Here is a 17803-nt window from a genome sequence, read left to right on the forward strand (position 1 = left end):
AGGATAAAAGCAGAACATTTAAAACTCTGTGAAGAACTTACATCTTCTGACATGCACACATTAAAGTGATTTGTTCTGATTTTGGTTGTAGAATAAGCAGTGGCGGTTCTAGACCATTTTTACTGAGGGGGCCAAACTGGGGCGAGTAGTTTTGTCAGAGGGGAACATTAAACCCAGGAGAAAAATAGACAAAGATGATCACTTTAAAGGCTTTATATGCCCGGATTAATACAAACATTGTTAAGCTTGCTACTATAACAAACATGGCATTATTATATTGTACAGGTTGAACATAGCATTGAGACACAAACCACAGAATAAAACACTTTCATACAGACATTACAAGAGGAACAGATCAGATAATAACACCAGTTTCACAGACACAGAGAATTTAACTTCTTCAAAAAAATGTCCCTCAAAACTTCCTCTTTAATTTAAAGGCTTAATATGCAATTTTTCACTCTTAAATATAATATAAATCAAGTATATCCTCTGAAAATAAATGATGGGTGACTCACAGACCACAACCCTACAATGGATGTAACACCTGAGTCCCACTGTCTGTGATGTTTTCAGAGTTTTCAGAGTCCTATCTTCACTTTGTTTACATCGCCAAGACGGCCGGCTGACTCCTCCCCTCGTGTATAAAAGCTGTTTAATTGAGGGACTAGAGAAAAGAAGAATAACATACTGTACTCACTGCTTAACTGTGTTTCTAGATCACGCTCATTTCAGGTAAATTTACATGCAGTGTGAAGATACCAGCATAATAAAGATCACTAGCATTAGCATGCTAACACAACAATGCAGCGTGAGTTGTTTTGGTTTCATGCTGGTGCTCAAGGGCGACATCTGCTGGATCAAAGAAATCACATATAAAGCCTTTAAGAAATATATATTATGCCAAATGATAGACCACATTTGTTTCAGTAACAGAATTTGATACTAGATTGTGACTCAAATACTGTGTATGTGTTATTAGGGGGGGCTCTTCCTTTTGGAGGGGGGGGGGTGGCCACAGGGGGACCGAGCTCAGAGTTACAGGGGCACTGGCCCCTGTTGGCCCCTCCCTAGAACCGCTTCTCAGCTTTTCTTAAGTAGGGAATGCTCCAAGGAAAAAAAAGGTTGGAAACCACTGCACTGAACAACTACAATAAGAAATATATTGGATTAAAAAAAAAACGAGCTGGTGGCGTGGTGGTTGGTGCTGCGTGCCCCGTGTGTGGGGGCTGTGGTCCTCCAAGCAAGCGGGCGGCCCAGGTTCGGGTCCGGCCTGTGGCTCCTTTTCCACATGTCATTCCCTACTCTCTCTCTCTCTCTCTCTCTCTCTCTCTCTCTCTCTCTCTCTCTCTCTCTCTCTCTCTCTCTCTCTCTCTCTCTCTCTCTCTCTGTCCTATCTCTTAATTAGAGGCACAAAAAAAGCACAAAAATAAATCTTTAAAAAAACAAAACAATCAGTGAAATAAGCAGCATGCAGCTGGTCATGTGTGTCGCTGCAGCACGGGTCCATTTGATCAGGATCAGAAAGTGAGATTTTGTTGAGCTACGTTTTCTTTTCTGTTCTGATTTTGTCTTCTTGATGTTTTTTGTCTCACGTCAAACAAACACAATCATGCAATATGTTTTTTTCAGAAGATTTCCACTTTGTGTTTTTGTTGCATTGTTGGAAACAGGTCAACAGTAACTTAACGGTAACTTAACGGTAACTTAACGGTAACATGTATAGAATCTGTAGAACTAACACAGACCCTCCTGAAACCACTGCATGTGTTGTGGATAACAATCTATCTAAATGTTATTGTTTGTTGTCAGTTGACTCGATCCTCCACGCTGTCGCAGACCCCCTTGATTGTTTTAAAACATTTTTTTAAAAACAGAGGAAGGGAGGTGTCTGCAGGCCTTTCCTCTCATTCTGAGTTTCATAAAAAAGACGTGGTGATAAAATCTATTTTCCTTGATGGATCGGATCCAAGTTTCATTTTCTGACAGTAAACAAGTCCCCTCTCGCCCGGAGTTTGTCCCCGAGCATTTCTCTGTGTTTGTTAAAGTAACTTATTAAGAGATGACAAAAGAATGTAGTGAACGAGTGACAAGTGGAGTCATGCTCTGAGTGATTACGGAGATTTTCAGTTTGTTTGTCCACTTTGGTCACAGAATGACAGACCGCCTTTTTTTTTGGGTGGATGGAATGTTTGCCGTCCGTCTGTGTGTGTGTGCGTGTGCGTGTGCGCGTGTGTGTGTGTGTGTGTGTGCTGTTTAATGATTATCTCTGCATGGCACTTTAAAAAGGGGCTTCGTTTGGTTTCCTGCTGGAGGGGTGGTGAGGGGTTATGAAATGGCATCTCCAGAGTCATCGTTTTGAAATACTTTGCAGAGAGGGAGTTTGTTTGGAGCCGGTGAAATGCCTCTATTGTCTTGCCCACAGATCCTCAGAGTTTCTCAACCCTTGTCGCCTGGAGATGAGGGCGTGTCGGGGAAACAAGCCAAACTAATCCCTATTCCTCAAGTAGCAGCTATAGCAGCAAAGCCAATAAGAAAATCCAAATAATGGGGAAAGAAGACAAGGAAGCACAAAGAAGGAGAATTTAAGGTGGATCTTTTCGGACTGATGAACAGAAGAAAGATAAAAGGAGTTCAAGTGAAAACATACATTAACTTTCTCTAAATTAAAGTATGAAACAAAGACAAGATGTCACACCTGTTCAGCCTTTTGACTTCTTATTGCATGTATAATAATTTAAATTGAGTTTACCTGTGTAGAAACAGACACACAGAAACAACTAAAGGGAATTAAAAAGATAAGGTCAACGGTTGGACGATTCAGAATCTACAAATGTGGTTTGTTGAATACATCTGAATGCAGTAAGAATGTAGAGAAAACGTAAAGTGTCCATGTTAATATTTAAAATCTCATGTGAGTTCAGCCAAGGCCGATGAGAGAGTCTACATTCAGGTGAAGGCCGTTTGGACAGGTAACTCCACACCATGAGTCATTGTGCTCAAAAGATTGTTCTCTGCAGGACGCCCTGAAAGGCTTCAGAGGGTTAACGACTAATACAGGAAGTGACTCAAACTTTACGAGTCAGAATCTGAATCTGAATCCAAATGAGAGTTTGTTGCAACCTGACGGCCTGGACAGAGAAATTCTCAAGAGTCCAGATGTGCAAAATTGATTGCGACCTGTTGTGATAGAATCAAGAAGATAAACGTTTTTAGTCCTCAAGTGGACATTACATTTTTCCACTCTGTTGTTGACAAATGATACACACACATGCACCAAAATACACACATGCACTAACAGGATATAGACCTGATAGAGAGATGGCGGGGGGGGGGGGCTGCACATGGAAGAGTGTCCAACCAGTTTGGGGTTGAGTGACTTATTGAAAGGTTTCTATCTGGGCATTTCTCAGTGAAGTGAACCAGCAACTCTACAGCTACCAGACCAATTTCCAGACATAGTCTGAACTGGTGAACCTCCAGTTCCCAATCCAGCTGCCAAAGGTTAATCTACAGCTGCTTTCACACATGCACAACAATCTTGTTTTGCAGTATCGTTGTTTACGCCTCATGAGATCCCTCCACCAATCCCTCCCATCCAACAGGGACGCTCTGCACTGTGGGGGGGGGATGTATGTGAATGAGCAACTTGGGAAGATTCCAGGGGCAGGCTGTACGGAAATTTCCTAGAAATTTTCAGGAGCACATGTGTGAAAACAGCTAACTGTGAAAACAGGAATTTTCAATGCTTAGCTGTGAAGAGAGAAAGAAAATCCAAGAGAAGTCAATATTTTCTGTAGTTACTTAAGAGGCTGAATCAGTCAGCTTTAACTTGTCTTGTTAAGTCAGTCATGTGTAAAGTAGAGCCTCATTTTCAAACCAAGAAATATTTGGAGTATATCTCTGGGTGTGTTTCCTTTATAGTTGAATCATCTGTAGAGAGGAATCCCAAATCAAATCCCAGAGTGGAAAATGGTGCAACATGTCGTCTGGGTGTGGCAGAGGCAGAACATTTCACATGACTGCAGTGTGAGCTCCGACATGATTATAACTCTGCAGTGTCACATGTGCTCAGTGCAACATCTGGGGGTTTCCTTTAAAGCCTTAACACCTGTGATGTTTCCAGGACAAACATTTAGAGACAAAAACAATAAAATATTCCACTTCTTAGAGTTAACATGAGTTTCTGAAATAATCTGGGAGGAGGTGCAGGAGCAGGGCAGGTCCTTAGCTGTGGTTTGAGGTTATCCTGACTCATGAAGGAACCTCCTCCTCCTCGTCAGCTCCCTCTGGAAAAACTGACAGGGTACGGCCACATGAAGACAAGTCAGCCCTGCCAGTCATTTTGCCAAAGACAGCTGCCATGCAGAGAAGAAAAACAAGCTTCTCATGAGTCATACATAAAGAAGGCATATGGGGCTGTTTGTGTACAAAATGTGTTTTGCTATCTTCATTTGCTTAAATGAAGAGGCAGCATGTTTTCATATTAAACATTTTTGCTAATTGGGATTTTCCATTCAGTCTTTTTCTTCATGTAATCAAAGCAGAGGAAAAAAAAAAAAGTTGTAGAAATAATTTGAAGAGGCTGATCGAGGTCTTGAGATCACGTTGATCTGTTAACACTGTGTTAGTATGTTGTGTGTTTGTGGTTGTTTTTCTATTACCACTGCTGTTACTCAGAGTCATGTGAAAAGTCCCTACCACCACACCCAGCAGAAAGACAACCATCTTAGCCAGAGGACAATCCAACACAGCTAAAAAAAAACACACAAAGAAAGAATATAACATGCCAGTACAGTGTTTAAAAAATATATATTTCAGTGTTGTTACCGTTTCTTAGCTGAGATTAAATGAAATAAATAAAAACTAAGTGTTTCAGAGAGGTTCCATCATGTAACAGAGCTCTCTACTGACACCGTGTGGCAGGATGGTGGCACTGCGGTCTGAAAGAAACCCACAGACGAACAAGTATGAAAAGAAAATAGAAGTTTATTGAGAATTCTGAATCCTGCTCACCCTTCCACAGTAGCAGAAAGACGACGACGACGACACAGACAAACATTAGTTAAAATCTGGACACATAAATACCTTTTCTCTTGTATCATGAAATCCAAAAAAAACAAAAAAACAACAACCTGTTCCAGTCACGCTAAAGTAAAAAGGGAGAGAAAGGAGGTGGGACAACTGTGTGTGTGTGTGTGTGTGTGTGTGTCTGCCCCTCTGAGAGAAAAAACAAAACTAAGAAGCAGCTGGTGGTCTGTCTGTCTGTCTGTGTCTAAATGTGAAACATAAATAATACGACTGTGCTGTGGAGAGACACCAGCAGGATCAGTGCAGCGGTGGAGTGAGGATTCAGATTGTCTTTTTCCGAGTCTCCTCCTCGATCTTTACTTTGACATTTGGGGCAGAAGGATAGATAAAAAAAAACATCAATTACCTCTTACATCTATTTTTACTAAATTTACCACTAGCAGTAGGTTAGCTTAGCTTAACAAAAAGACATGATACAGGGGGAACAGCTAGCCTACCATGCTGTCCCAATCTTATTAAGATGTTGTATCTTATTTGTTTACCAAGTACCAAAAAAAAAAGCTTTCTTTCATGATTTTAAACTCAACTATTCGTCAGCTGGTAGGGCTGACTTCCTGGGGTCACTACAGGTCGTATAGCAGACACACCCTACAAAAAAGCGTATTGTTGTTACACTTCCTCATGGTTTGTAAACAAGCTATCCTGTGGCTACCAGCATCAACTCTAACCTGACAACATAAGCATATCAAGTATACTTTAATAATGTTATTTAAAAAAAACAGAGAAAAGCAGCATCATGTGGTGTTAATGAAAGTTGCCTACTCACAGCTGCATGTATTCCTCCCCTGTTCAGTGACTTGTCTGTTAGTTGTACTCACTAAAACAACAAGATAAATTAGGTTGCATGTACGAGGATGTTGCTACTTTAAGACAGAAAGAGGCTAGCTGTTCACCGTTATCTGACCTACATGCTAAGAGAAGCTAACTGACTGCTCGTGCTAGCTCACGATGATCTTCCTGAGGTCATCTTTTATCCGTACTGCTTTTGAAATATAAATGTATTTCCAATCACGCCAAACCATTATTTGAAGGGAGATAAAGCTACAGGGGGGGTGGCACTATAAACAGAGGAGGGGGGGCTCTGAAAATGTAGCACAGGTTACATCTTCATTTCGGTTTCATTACAGACAGTCGTTTGACACATTCACAACAGACAGGTTGAAAAATGACACGGGCAGATTACAATTATCTGAAATGTTAGAATGATCTATAATCGATGTCCTCTTGACAGCAGGAAGTGGAAAGAAAGAAATGCTTGTTTGTGCCTCTGGAAAAAACCCAAACAATCTGTGTTTTCTCTGAATCTTAAGGCAAATTCAACAGAATGTTCGGAAAAATTTCAGACAAAACGAGGAACCAAAACTTACAACCGTACTGAAAAAACATCCGCTGCCAACGTCCAAACTGTCTCTGTGAGTGCCAGCCAGAGTGTGCATGCATTGAAGGGAGAAAGGGGGAAGGGGGAGGGTTGTATTGAGGAGAACGGATCTACCACCGCCTTTTACCAAACTGTGCCAAACACAGAGCCAGAAGCAAAAAGTGACTCCAGAATTTCACTGATTATAGAATTTGTCATCAGTGTGCTCGTAATGTGAGTGAAGCAGCGTCAATCCTCTTGTTCTGTTTCAGCTTTTCTTTTATCTCCCCTCCTGTTTTTGGCACTGAGAAGTTTGGTAAGGTACGTGCATGGTATCCCAGATGTGTGGCAGAATTTGTGTGTTTATGTACTGTGTGTGTGTGTGTGTGTGTGTGTTTGTGTTCAAGATAATGGCTGTGCGTCTTTTTTTTATCTCTCTCTCTCTCACACTCAAAAAGCATTACACTTTTTCATTTGTCCTAATCTAAACCAAAATAATACAGTCTTCAGGCCGGGGAGGGGGCATCTGGAGAGCTTAGTAAAGTGCAGGTGACCCCTCCCCTTCTGTTGATAATTCTTTCCTCTCTATGAATTTTCCTCTTCTTCTTCCTCCTCCTCCTCCTCTGGCCGCGGCGCTCTAGCGGATGGCCTTGACGGGGCTCTTGAAGCTGGACGCGGCTTGCAGCTGCAGCTGGTACGCCATGGGGTGGATCTTGAACCCGTACAGCCTGAGGTGAAGGGAAAGAACATCTGTGAGTCTTTTTCCTCTCACAAGTTCAAAGTAACAAAGGCTACAAATATGAAAATCAAATAAAAAAAGGGCAGGATGCAACACAAACATGCACACTCAAAATGAATGAGGGCGTTCACGTTGTCATCATGGGTGTGTTTGCTTTCAGGGAGAGAGCTATGATGCATGATTTTAGGTTCTTAATGTTTCCCATCACACCACCCGGACTGTGACACGATCTGTAAACTCAGGGCTGTGAACACAAAGATGAGAGGAAAGCTGGAGGAGGATGCAGATTAAATGTGTTCTGGAAGTCCTAAAGCGATCACGTTGGTCTGATGTGTTGACTGAGCTGTAACACGGAGCGCTTAATTACATCACAGCGTTTGATCGAATGAATGTGGAGACATGACACGTGAAGATTTGGAGTCACTGGGTTTTTCAAAGACACTTTTTATTTCTGTGCTTTGATTCTGAATATCTTTAAAGATAAAAAAAGGCTGCACACCTTTTTTCACTGACTCATATTTAGTGAGAGGTAATGCTGAATATTAATCTCCTGATGTCACACATTTTAAAGTTACAGGATCATTTCTAATCGCTTCCTCTTTAAAAAAGGGGCTTGTTCGTTTTTTCAGTTTGTTGTCACAGACTTAACTGCCATTCTGCACTTTTATGCTGCATTGAAATAAATATAAAAATGACAGGAGCACAGTCAGTGTGTTTAGTGTATGTCGATATATGTCGATGTGTATGGTGAGAGGTGGTCCAACCCTATTTTTTATATTTTCAAGTTTGGGTTACTGGGTTAAACATTGGACTCATTTGGGATGATATAGTTTGTTCATCCCATCTGCAGTCAGACTGTTTCATCAGACTCTTTAACAGCATCTCCATCATGAAATCTTGCAAAGTGCAGCGGTCTGCATGGAATAGAAACTCAATATCTCGTCACACTGCTGGGATGCTGTGATCCTTTATCAAAGGATTTTAAAAATACTGAGCCTCGGAAAAAAATAATACCTTGGATGGACACACACACCTCAATTTAAATATCCAAAAAAAGTGAATTTATATTCATTTATATTTAGTTTACACCCATTGTGCGGATCTACAGGAGGTCGCAGGTCAACCTGTCTTACTAACCTTGGGACAAACTGGTTGGCGGGCCTCTTGGGCCTGTATTCAGGGTGAACCATGAAGAGCATGTGGGGGAAGCCGGTGCCAAAGTAGGCTCCATCTGTGTGGTGGTGCCTGGAGGACTTGGGTGTGTAAACGTCCATACACTTAGGACAGTACAGCTTCACCATGGCCTCTCCGGGGATGTCTGACAGACCTGTGGATTAAGACATTGGCTTAGTTATCAACTGAATATATAAACACCATACCTGTGACGGGCACAGTACTGACTTTAAGTATAGCTCAGTACCTGATGTGACACACCAGGACTAAAATAAATAATAGACAGGAGAATATCCTTCAAGAGGTTTTCATTTAAAATGATACTACAGATACTAAAAGGGATCATGATGTTCTTGTGTTTCTTTAAATGACAGCAGTCACTATAGCAACTGAATAATTATTTGAACTTGTAATGGTCTGTCCAGCTTAGTTTTTGTTCTTGCACCCCCTAATATAATGGTAGGGGAAACACTGAGATTATGTTCAGAACCAAGGAGTACTTTCTTATCTAAAACTTTCCCTCATCTTGGAAAGATAACTGTTTACATTAAGCAAATGTTTGTATGTATTAAGTGAAGAAGCGAAAATAGTCAGTTTGAATTAAATCTTTAAAAGGGACCACACTGTGAGTGAAACGAGACCCTCTCAAAACAAAACAGCATGTATATTTAGCGTATGTAAAGCCATGAACAGATTATTTATAAAGAACAGTTTTTATTCATTAACATGTAAAAACAATCCTTAAAAAGATCCTTAATGATGAGATGAACATAATACATCCTAATATTCATCAACCACACTGTGCTTCTTTCCCCTTAGCTCTGAGAAACATGAGTTAATACTTGTTTACATTTAAGAACACAGCTATCGAATTCATCTTTTTACTCACCGATAGGAAGCATAGGCTGATTCTCACAATACACCCGGGGACAGTAGCCAAAATCTCCCTGTTGATATTTCTCCAACTGCAAGTTAGACATCAGGTAAAAAAAACAATGAATAAATATGAAGGGAATATTCTCATCAGCTCGTTTAACTCAGGGACAAAATCTCTCCATCAGGGGAAATGTAAACATGTGTCACATTACATAAAAGATCACAAGGGGTCAATACCATATTGGGCATTAATAGCATCTGAATACATAGGTTTGTAATCCCCCCCAAAAGTTGAATATCTATCTCCTGAAGTTAGGCACAGTGATTAGGAAAATTTGAAATAAAAAAATAGCATTTTATAAAACTTTTGGGTCAAAGAATGTCAACAAAGTAACTGTACTGTCACTAAAGCATGATACATCTTGACCAGACCAGCTATAAATCCATCCAGGGCTCTCAATGCTGAAAATCTTCTTGCATTGAGAGTAAAATCAGATCTGACTGTGATAGTATGATACTATATGATGACACATAGCTCTAAAGTCTAGCATTGTCATCCCCATGTGATAATTGACATGATGTACCGGTAAGTAATGTTCTAGCCCATAAAGACAGCAGTAATGTAAAACGAGCTTCAGTAATGCAGAGTGATGGATTTCTGCTGATGTAGCTGGTGCCTACCATCTGTGCGATGCCTCTGTTAGTGAGAATGTAGCGCGCATGGATGAGACCGTACAGCATCTCAGCTGCCTGCTCGATCAGGTCACTCTGGTTGGGGTTGTCCTCGAGCTCCTCGTCTGAACACAGAAAGGAAACACAGAACATGATTGGTTCCTACATTTCAAGTGCTGAGAGACACTTTTCAAAAAGTACAGGGAGAGAGAGTTACCGCTACTCTGAAATTGAATAAAACAAAGACAACAGAGGATTCACAGTCTGAGCAGGCTAACCAGACTTTAAAAAAAGGAAGCTTACAGTTCCCCTGATCAGTGTTACACATACAGTCTCAGCTGATATACATGACGATGAAGGTCAGCATCTAGTGTTAGTTTCTGTGCTGTGATTACTTCTGCTAATTTTCTGGATGGTACCAACAGATTCACAGTTTCCAACCGATGACTAAGTGTCAGACATTCAGTAGAATGAATATAACATACAGACCTGGTTCAAGATCCAGGATCATGTCTAAGGCCTGGCGGTAGTGGGGGACCTGCTCATTGAGCCCCGTCAGGTTGAACTTGTCCTGGATGTAATCTTCATCCACCTTAAGAAGGAGAAATATAATTTAAAAAGAAAAAGTATTATTCTGTAGAACTGAGTGCATATCTGAAAGGTTAGGTTCACTTTTATCAAAACTATCAGTCAGTGTGTTTCTTGTAATATTTTCATCTTGTTCATACAGAAAGAGAACGGATAACTCCAACGCCAATATAACAGACGGGATTCATGATCGACAATCACAAATTGGATATGGCGGGGGTCTCTCAAAGGCCACTATTGTTGCAGGAATCAAAATGTCTGAATTTCTTTTTTAGGCATGCAAGTATAGTTTCAAGCTAATCTACAAGTCAAAAAGCCCATCTCTTAACAAACACACACATCTCTTACTGAGTGCATGATGAAAACACAAATTCACTTCATATAAGAAACAAGCCCAGAATGTAAAGAGGAGAAGAAGAAGAAGAAGAAGAAGAAGAAGAAGAAGAAGAAGAAGAAGAAGAAGAAGACGACATTAGTTTACACTTTCTTCATGCTGTCTTTTCTACAACTAAGTAAGCATTGTTTGTTTTATTCACAGCCCTCCTTCAGGTTTGACAAACATATCTGGATTGAAATGTCAGAACTCAGAAGATTTTCATGCAGGACCTGAACTATGCTTTCTACTCTTAGCTCAGGGAGAGAGATAACTATGTCCCTGTGTGGAGTGACAGTAATATGAAGAGACATATCGACATGGAGGGTAAAACACTCTACTTGACTCATCATTGTGGATGTTCTGCTTAAACATTACAAATCCAACTTTTATGCCAACTTCATTTAAATGTCACCACATGAAGGTCCACAGTTCACACGCACAGATTAAATCAGGCTCAGATTTAGGACGGCTCACCTCACAGAAGAATTCATTCCCCCTCAGTCCGCAGAACCAGGAGATCCATGACACTTCTTCTGAACTGCTCATCTCTGAAGACCTGCATGAGATTAACAGTTCGGTTAGAATCCAAAATCAATTATCTGTAAATACGACTCAGGTTGCCAACCATCACATATTAGCCGGGACTATAACTAAACTGATTTGTACAGAGCGTGACGCCATTGTCCTGCGTGGTTGACGTTACAGATCAGACCATCAGACATTATCCTATAATGTACCGGTCCTGTCCGTCAAGTGACACCTGTAATCAAATCGCCGCCCCTCTCCCGTCCATCAGATAATCATACGGCATCGAAACGCTGAAATGACTTCAGTTCATGGATGCTGTTGTTCAGTTGTTCAGGATAAAAATGTGGACAAAGGTTAAGTACTTAGGGGTCGGAGGAGAGACTGACAGCATGCTGCTACAGAGATGCACAAGAAGACCACGCTGGCAAAAGCTGCAATATATATCTGTGACAAAAGACGAGGGCTGTAACAAATAGTCATTAAAAATGTAACTCAGTGAGTCATGACTCTCTTTCGCATTTTAAAACATGTGATTAATCTTGTTGTTTATTTTTAAAGTCTATAACAGCAGTTCTAAATTTAGAGTGTAACTTTCTATCTGGTAATAAAACTGTGACACATGTTGTCATGGTTTCCTTCACTTCCTGTGATTCAAATATAAATGATTCTCAGATTGTTTATAAAAATGGTGTTTAACAAAATCTAAAAGGTCGGTTTGATTATTTAATGTGACTTCTGTTTGTTTTGGAAGAAATTCTTGGAAGAAATTTTGCTCTGATATGTTTTTTTTTTTGTTTTTTTTGTAACCAAACTAGTAAGTGACTTAAATAATAAGATGTGTAATAATAAGATGTGTAATGATGGGAGGTGTAATAATAAGATGTGTAATAATAAGATGTGTAATGATGGGAGGTGTAATAAGATAAAGATTCAGTTTAAACCTTTTAGTCAAAATGTTTTTGTGACCGAAAATAAAAATGAAAACAAGCAGATGAAGGTCTGTGGTAGAATATGACAGTTTAGGGTCCTTTTAGGGGAAAAAAGGTTTATTAATATACACTTGTTTTAGTTATACTATTTATAGCACAAGTTTCTTGCTGACCTTTGACCTCAACACTCTGACTGTAAAACTTCCAGAGATAAATTAATAATACTGTTTATATTTATTACATTACTCTGACGTCATTAGAATAACACAAAAACAATTCTGTGACAGTTTCTAAACGTGAAATAAAAAACAGTAATTAATTAAACTGAGAAAGATTAAAAATCACTAATTATAACTCAAACCTTATTAATGCTAAGCTAACTAGCTCCATAGCTTCTGTGAGTTCCCACCGATTTAAGTTTGAAAAACGTGCAGTTATAAAACCACTGCGATCTTAAAAGCTATCAAACAAATGCATTATCTCTTGTATATTAAAACAATGTTCATATTGTGTCGACTTCGGCAACTTTTAACGATTATTACGACAACCGTTAGCATGCTAAGCTAAGCTGTGCTAGCGGCTATAAACAGATATTTCAACATGGCGCATCGTTTTGAAAAAAGGCCTCATGAGAAACATCCGCTGCTTTTTATAGAGCTTTCTCTGCGTGTGCGACCACAAACTAAACTCCGTTACGTGGGATATACGACCAACTTACCCAGCTTTCAATTTTTAATAACGTGAAAATTCCGACAGGCCAGAAGTTGATGAATCTGTGCCGGTGTAAATAAGATGGACACCTCCTCCCTGTTCACCCTCTGCGTTACGTCATGCGTTACGTCCTTCCTCTTCCGCCTGAGGGCAGCGGCGTACAGCCTGATGGTGCGGTGCTGCCACCTGTCGTGTGTTTTCAGTATTACACATTCTTACTAAATTAATTTTACTTTTAATGTTTACAAAAACTGTATATCCCACTTTACCCAAATTAAACAAACACATCTTATTTTAATAGTCATCAGATACATCTCTCTTTATTGTAATATATACAAATATACATATATATATATACATATATATTATATATATGGCACTTGACTGCTTTTTTATCATAATTCTTTATTTATCTATCATACTATGCACTTGCAGAGCGACTATTTTGTTCTGTTATCTATGAGTAACAGTTACTTATGCACATGGACCATCCATACCACTTTTTTATCCTGGCTATGTGGACTCATGTTTTGTTTTGTATGGGTGGGATATGTATGTACAGTATATATGTGTTGTGTGTTTGTATATATGTGTTGTGTTGTGTGTGTGTATATATGTGTTGTGTTGTGTGTTTGTATATATGTGTTGTGTTGTGTGTGTATATATGTGTTGTGTTGTGTGTGTGTATATATGTGTTGTGTTGTGTGTGTATATATGTGTTGTGTTGTGTGTGTGTATATATGTGTTGTGTTGTGTGTGTGTATATATGTGTTGTGTTGTGTGTTTGTATACATGTGTTGTGTTGTGTGTGTATATATGTGTTGTGTTGTGTGTTTGTATATATGTGTTGTGTTGTGTGTGTATATATGTGTTGTGTTGTGTGTGTGTATATATGTGTTGTGTTGTGTGTGTATATATGTGTTGTGTTGTGTGTGTGTATATATGTGTTGTGTTGTGTGTGTGTATATATGTGTTGTGTTGTGTGTTTGTATATGTGTTGTGTTGTGTGTTTGTATATGTGTTGTGTTGTGTGTTTGTATACATGTGTTGTGTTGTGTGTTTGTATACATGTGTTGTGTTGTGTGTGTGTATATGTGTTGTGTTGTGTGTGTGTATATATGTGTTGTGTTGTGTGTTTGTATATGTGTTGTGTTGTGTGTTTGTATATATGTGTTGTGTTGTGTGTTTGTATATGTGTTGTGTTGTGTGTTTGTATATATGTGTTGTGTTGTGTGTGTGTATATATGTGTTGTGTTGTGTGTTTGTATATATGTGTTGTGTTGTGTGTTTGTATATATGTGTTGTGTTGTGTGTGTGTATATATGTGTTGTGTTGTGTGTGTGTATATATGTGTTGTGTTGTGTGTGTGTATATATGTGTTGTGTTGTGTGTTTGTATATATGTGTTGTGTTGTGTGTTTGTATATATGTGTTGTGTTGTGTGTGTGTATATATGTGTTGTGTTGTGTGTTTGTATATATGTGTTGTGTTGTGTGTGTGTATATATGTGTTGTGTTGTGTGTGTGTATATATGTGTTGTGTTGTGTGTGTGTATATATGTGTTGTGTTGTGTGTTTATATATATGTGTTGTGTTGTGTGTTTGTATATATGTGTTGTGTTGTGTGTGTGTATATATGTGTTGTGTTGTGTGTTTGTATATATGTGTTGTGTTGTGTGTGTGTATATATGTGTTGTGTTGTGTGTTTGTATATATGTGTTGTGTTGTGTGTTTGTATATATGTGTTGTGTTGTGTGTGTGTATATATGTGTTGTGTTGTGTGTTTGTATATATGTGTTGTGTTGTGTGTTTGTATATATGTGTTGTGTTGTGTGTTTGTATATGTGTTGTGTTGTGTGTTTGTATATATGTGTTGTGTTGTGTGTTTGTATATATGTGTTGTGTTGTGTGTGTGTATATATGTGTTGTGTTGTGTGTTTGTATATATGTGTTGTGTTGTGTGTGTGTATATATGTGTTGTGTTGTGTGTTTGTATATATGTGTTGTGTTGTGTGTGTGTATATATGTGTTGTGTTGTGTGTGTGTATATATGTGTTGTGTTGTGTGTTTGTATATATGTGTTGTGTTGTGTGTGTGTATATATGTGTTGTGTTGTGTGTTTGTATATATGTGTTGTGTTGTGTGTTTGTATATATGTGTTGTGTTGTGTGTTTGTATATGTGTTGTGTTGTGTGTTTGTATATATGTGTTGTGTTGTGTGTTTGTATATATGTGTTGTGTTGTGTGTGTGTATATATGTGTTGTGTTGTGTGTTTGTATATATGTGTTGTGTTGTGTGTTTGTATATATGTGTTGTGTTGTGTGTTTGTATATATGTGTTGTGTTGTGTGTGTGTATATATGTGTTGTGTTGTGTGTTTGTATATATGTGTTGTGTTGTGTGTTTGTATATATGTGTTGTGTTGTGTGTGTGTATATGTGTGTTGTGTTGTGTGTTTGTATATATGTGTTGTGTTGTGTGTTTGTATATATGTGTTGTGTTGTGTGTTTGTATATATGTGTTGTGTTGTGTGTTTGTATACATGTGTTGTGTTGTGTGTTTGTATACATGTGTTGTGTTGTGTGTGTATATATGTGTTGTGTTGTGTGTGTGTATATATGTGTTGTGTTGTGTGTTTGTATACATGTGTTGTGTTGTGTGTGTGTATATATGTGTTGTGTTGTGTGTTTGTATATATGTGTTGTGTTGTGTGTGTGTATATATGTGTTGTGTTGTGTGTTTGTATATATGTGTTGTGTTGTGTGTGTGTATATATGTGTTGTGTTGTGTGTTTGTATATATGTGTTGTGTTGTGTTGTGTGTATATATGTGTTGTGTTGTGTGTGTATATATGTGTTGTGTTGTGTGTGTGTATATATGTGTTGTGTTGTGTGTTTGTATATATGTGTTGTGTTGTGTGTTTGTATATATGTGTTGTGTTGTGTGTGTGTATATATGTGTTGTGTTGTGTGTGTGTATATATGTGTTGTGTTGTGTGTTTGTATATATGTGTTGTGTTGTGTGTGTGTATATATGTGTTGTGTTGTGTGTTTGTATATATGTGTTGTGTTGTGTGTGTGTATATATGTGTTGTGTTGTGTGTTTGTATATATGTGTTGTGTTGTGTGTGTGTATATATGTGTTGTGTTGTGTGTTTGTATATATGTGTTGTGTTGTGTGTGTGTATATATGTGTTGTGTTGTGTGTTTGTACATATGTGTTGTGTTGTGTGTGTGTATATATGTGTTGTGTTGTGTGTGTGTATATATGTGTTGTGTTGTGTGTTTGTATACATGTGTTGTGTTGTGTGTTTGTATATATGTGTTGTGTTGTGTTGTGTGTATATATGTGTTGTGTTGTGTGTGTATATATGTGTTGTGTTGTGTGTGTATATATGTGTTGTGTTGTGTGTGTGTATATATGTGTTGTGTTGTGTGTTTGTATATATGTGTTGTGTTGTGTGTTTGTATATATGTGTTGTGTTGTGTGTGTGTATATATGTGTTGTGTTGTGTGTGTGTATATATGTGTTGTGTTGTGTGTTTGTATATATGTGTTGTGTTGTGTGTGTGTATATATGTGTTGTGTTGTGTGTTTGTATATATGTGTTGTGTTGTGTGTGTGTATATATGTGTTGTGTTGTGTGTTTGTATATATGTGTTGTGTTGTGTGTGTGTATATATGTGTTGTGTTGTGTGTTTGTATATATGTGTTGTGTTGTGTGTGTGTATATATGTGTTGTGTTGTGTGTTTGTATATATGTGTTGTGTTGTGTGTGTGTATATATGTGTTGTGTTGTGTGTGTGTATATATGTGTTGTGTTGTGTGTTTGTATACATGTGTTGTGTTGTGTGTTTGTATACATGTGTTGTGTTGTGTGTTTGTATATATGTGTTGTGTTGTGTTGTGTGTATATATGTGTTGTGTTGTGTGTGTATATATGTGTTGTGTTGTGTGTGTGTATATATGTGTTGTGTTGTGTGTTTGTATATATGTGTTGTGTTGTGTGTTTGTATATATGTGTTGTGTTGTGTGTTTGTATATATGTGTTGTGTTGTGTGTGTGTATATATGTGTTGTGTTGTGTGTTTGTATATATGTGTTGTGTTGTGTGTGTGTATATATGTGTTGTGTTGTGTGTTTGTATATATGTGTTGTGTTGTGTGTGTGTATATATGTGTTGTGTTGTGTGTTTGTATATATGTGTTGTGTTGTGTGTGTGTATATATGTGTTGTGTTGTGTGTTTGTATATATGTGTTGTGTTGTGTGTGTGTATATATGTGTTGTGTTGTGTGTTTGTATATATGTGTTGTGTTGTGTGTGTGTATATATGTGTTGTGTTGTGTGTGTGTATATGTGTTGTGTTGTGTGTTTGTATATATGTGTTGTGTTGTGTGTTTGTATATATGTGTTGTGTTGTGTGTGTGTATATATGTGTTGTGTTGTGTGTTTGTATATATGTGTTGTGTTGTGTGTGTGTATATATGTGTTGTGTTGTGTGTTTGTATATATGTGTTGTGTTGTGTGTGTGTATATATGTGTTGTGTTGTGTGTGTGTATATATGTGTTGTGTTGTGTGTTTGTATATATGTGTTGTGTTGTGTGTGTGTATATATGTGTTGTGTTGTGTGTTTGTATATATGTGTTATATAAGTTGGACAAAAACACTGGCAATGTTCTGGTACCAAATGTTGCCGATGTATCTGTGCAATTTAGACTGTGCATGAGTTGACCTGCTATATGGACTAATTCCTCTCACACACACC

The 17803-nt window shown here is 38.2% G+C and overlaps 1 protein-coding gene across 1 annotated transcript; it reads right to left on the reverse strand.

Moving 5' to 3' along the window:
* Window positions 1–4969: 4969 nt before the first annotated feature.
* Window positions 4970–13191, reverse strand: csnk2b (casein kinase 2, beta polypeptide). The gene is made up of 7 exons (XM_020657080.3): window positions 13048–13191; window positions 11347–11428; window positions 10398–10500; window positions 9918–10033; window positions 9250–9325; window positions 8325–8514; window positions 4970–7176 (listed from the first exon to the last, which is right to left on the reverse strand). Exons 2-7 carry the CDS (start codon window positions 11416–11418, stop codon window positions 7086–7088), a joined length of 648 nt encoding a protein of 215 aa, XP_020512736.1. The 5' UTR covers window positions 11419–11428; window positions 13048–13191; the 3' UTR covers window positions 4970–7085.
* Window positions 13192–17803: the final 4612 nt, after the last annotated feature.

Source organism: Labrus bergylta, chromosome 19 (assembly GCF_963930695.1).
Source record: "Labrus bergylta chromosome 19, fLabBer1.1, whole genome shotgun sequence".
Classification (NCBI taxonomy): domain Eukaryota; kingdom Metazoa; phylum Chordata; class Actinopteri; order Labriformes; family Labridae; genus Labrus; species Labrus bergylta.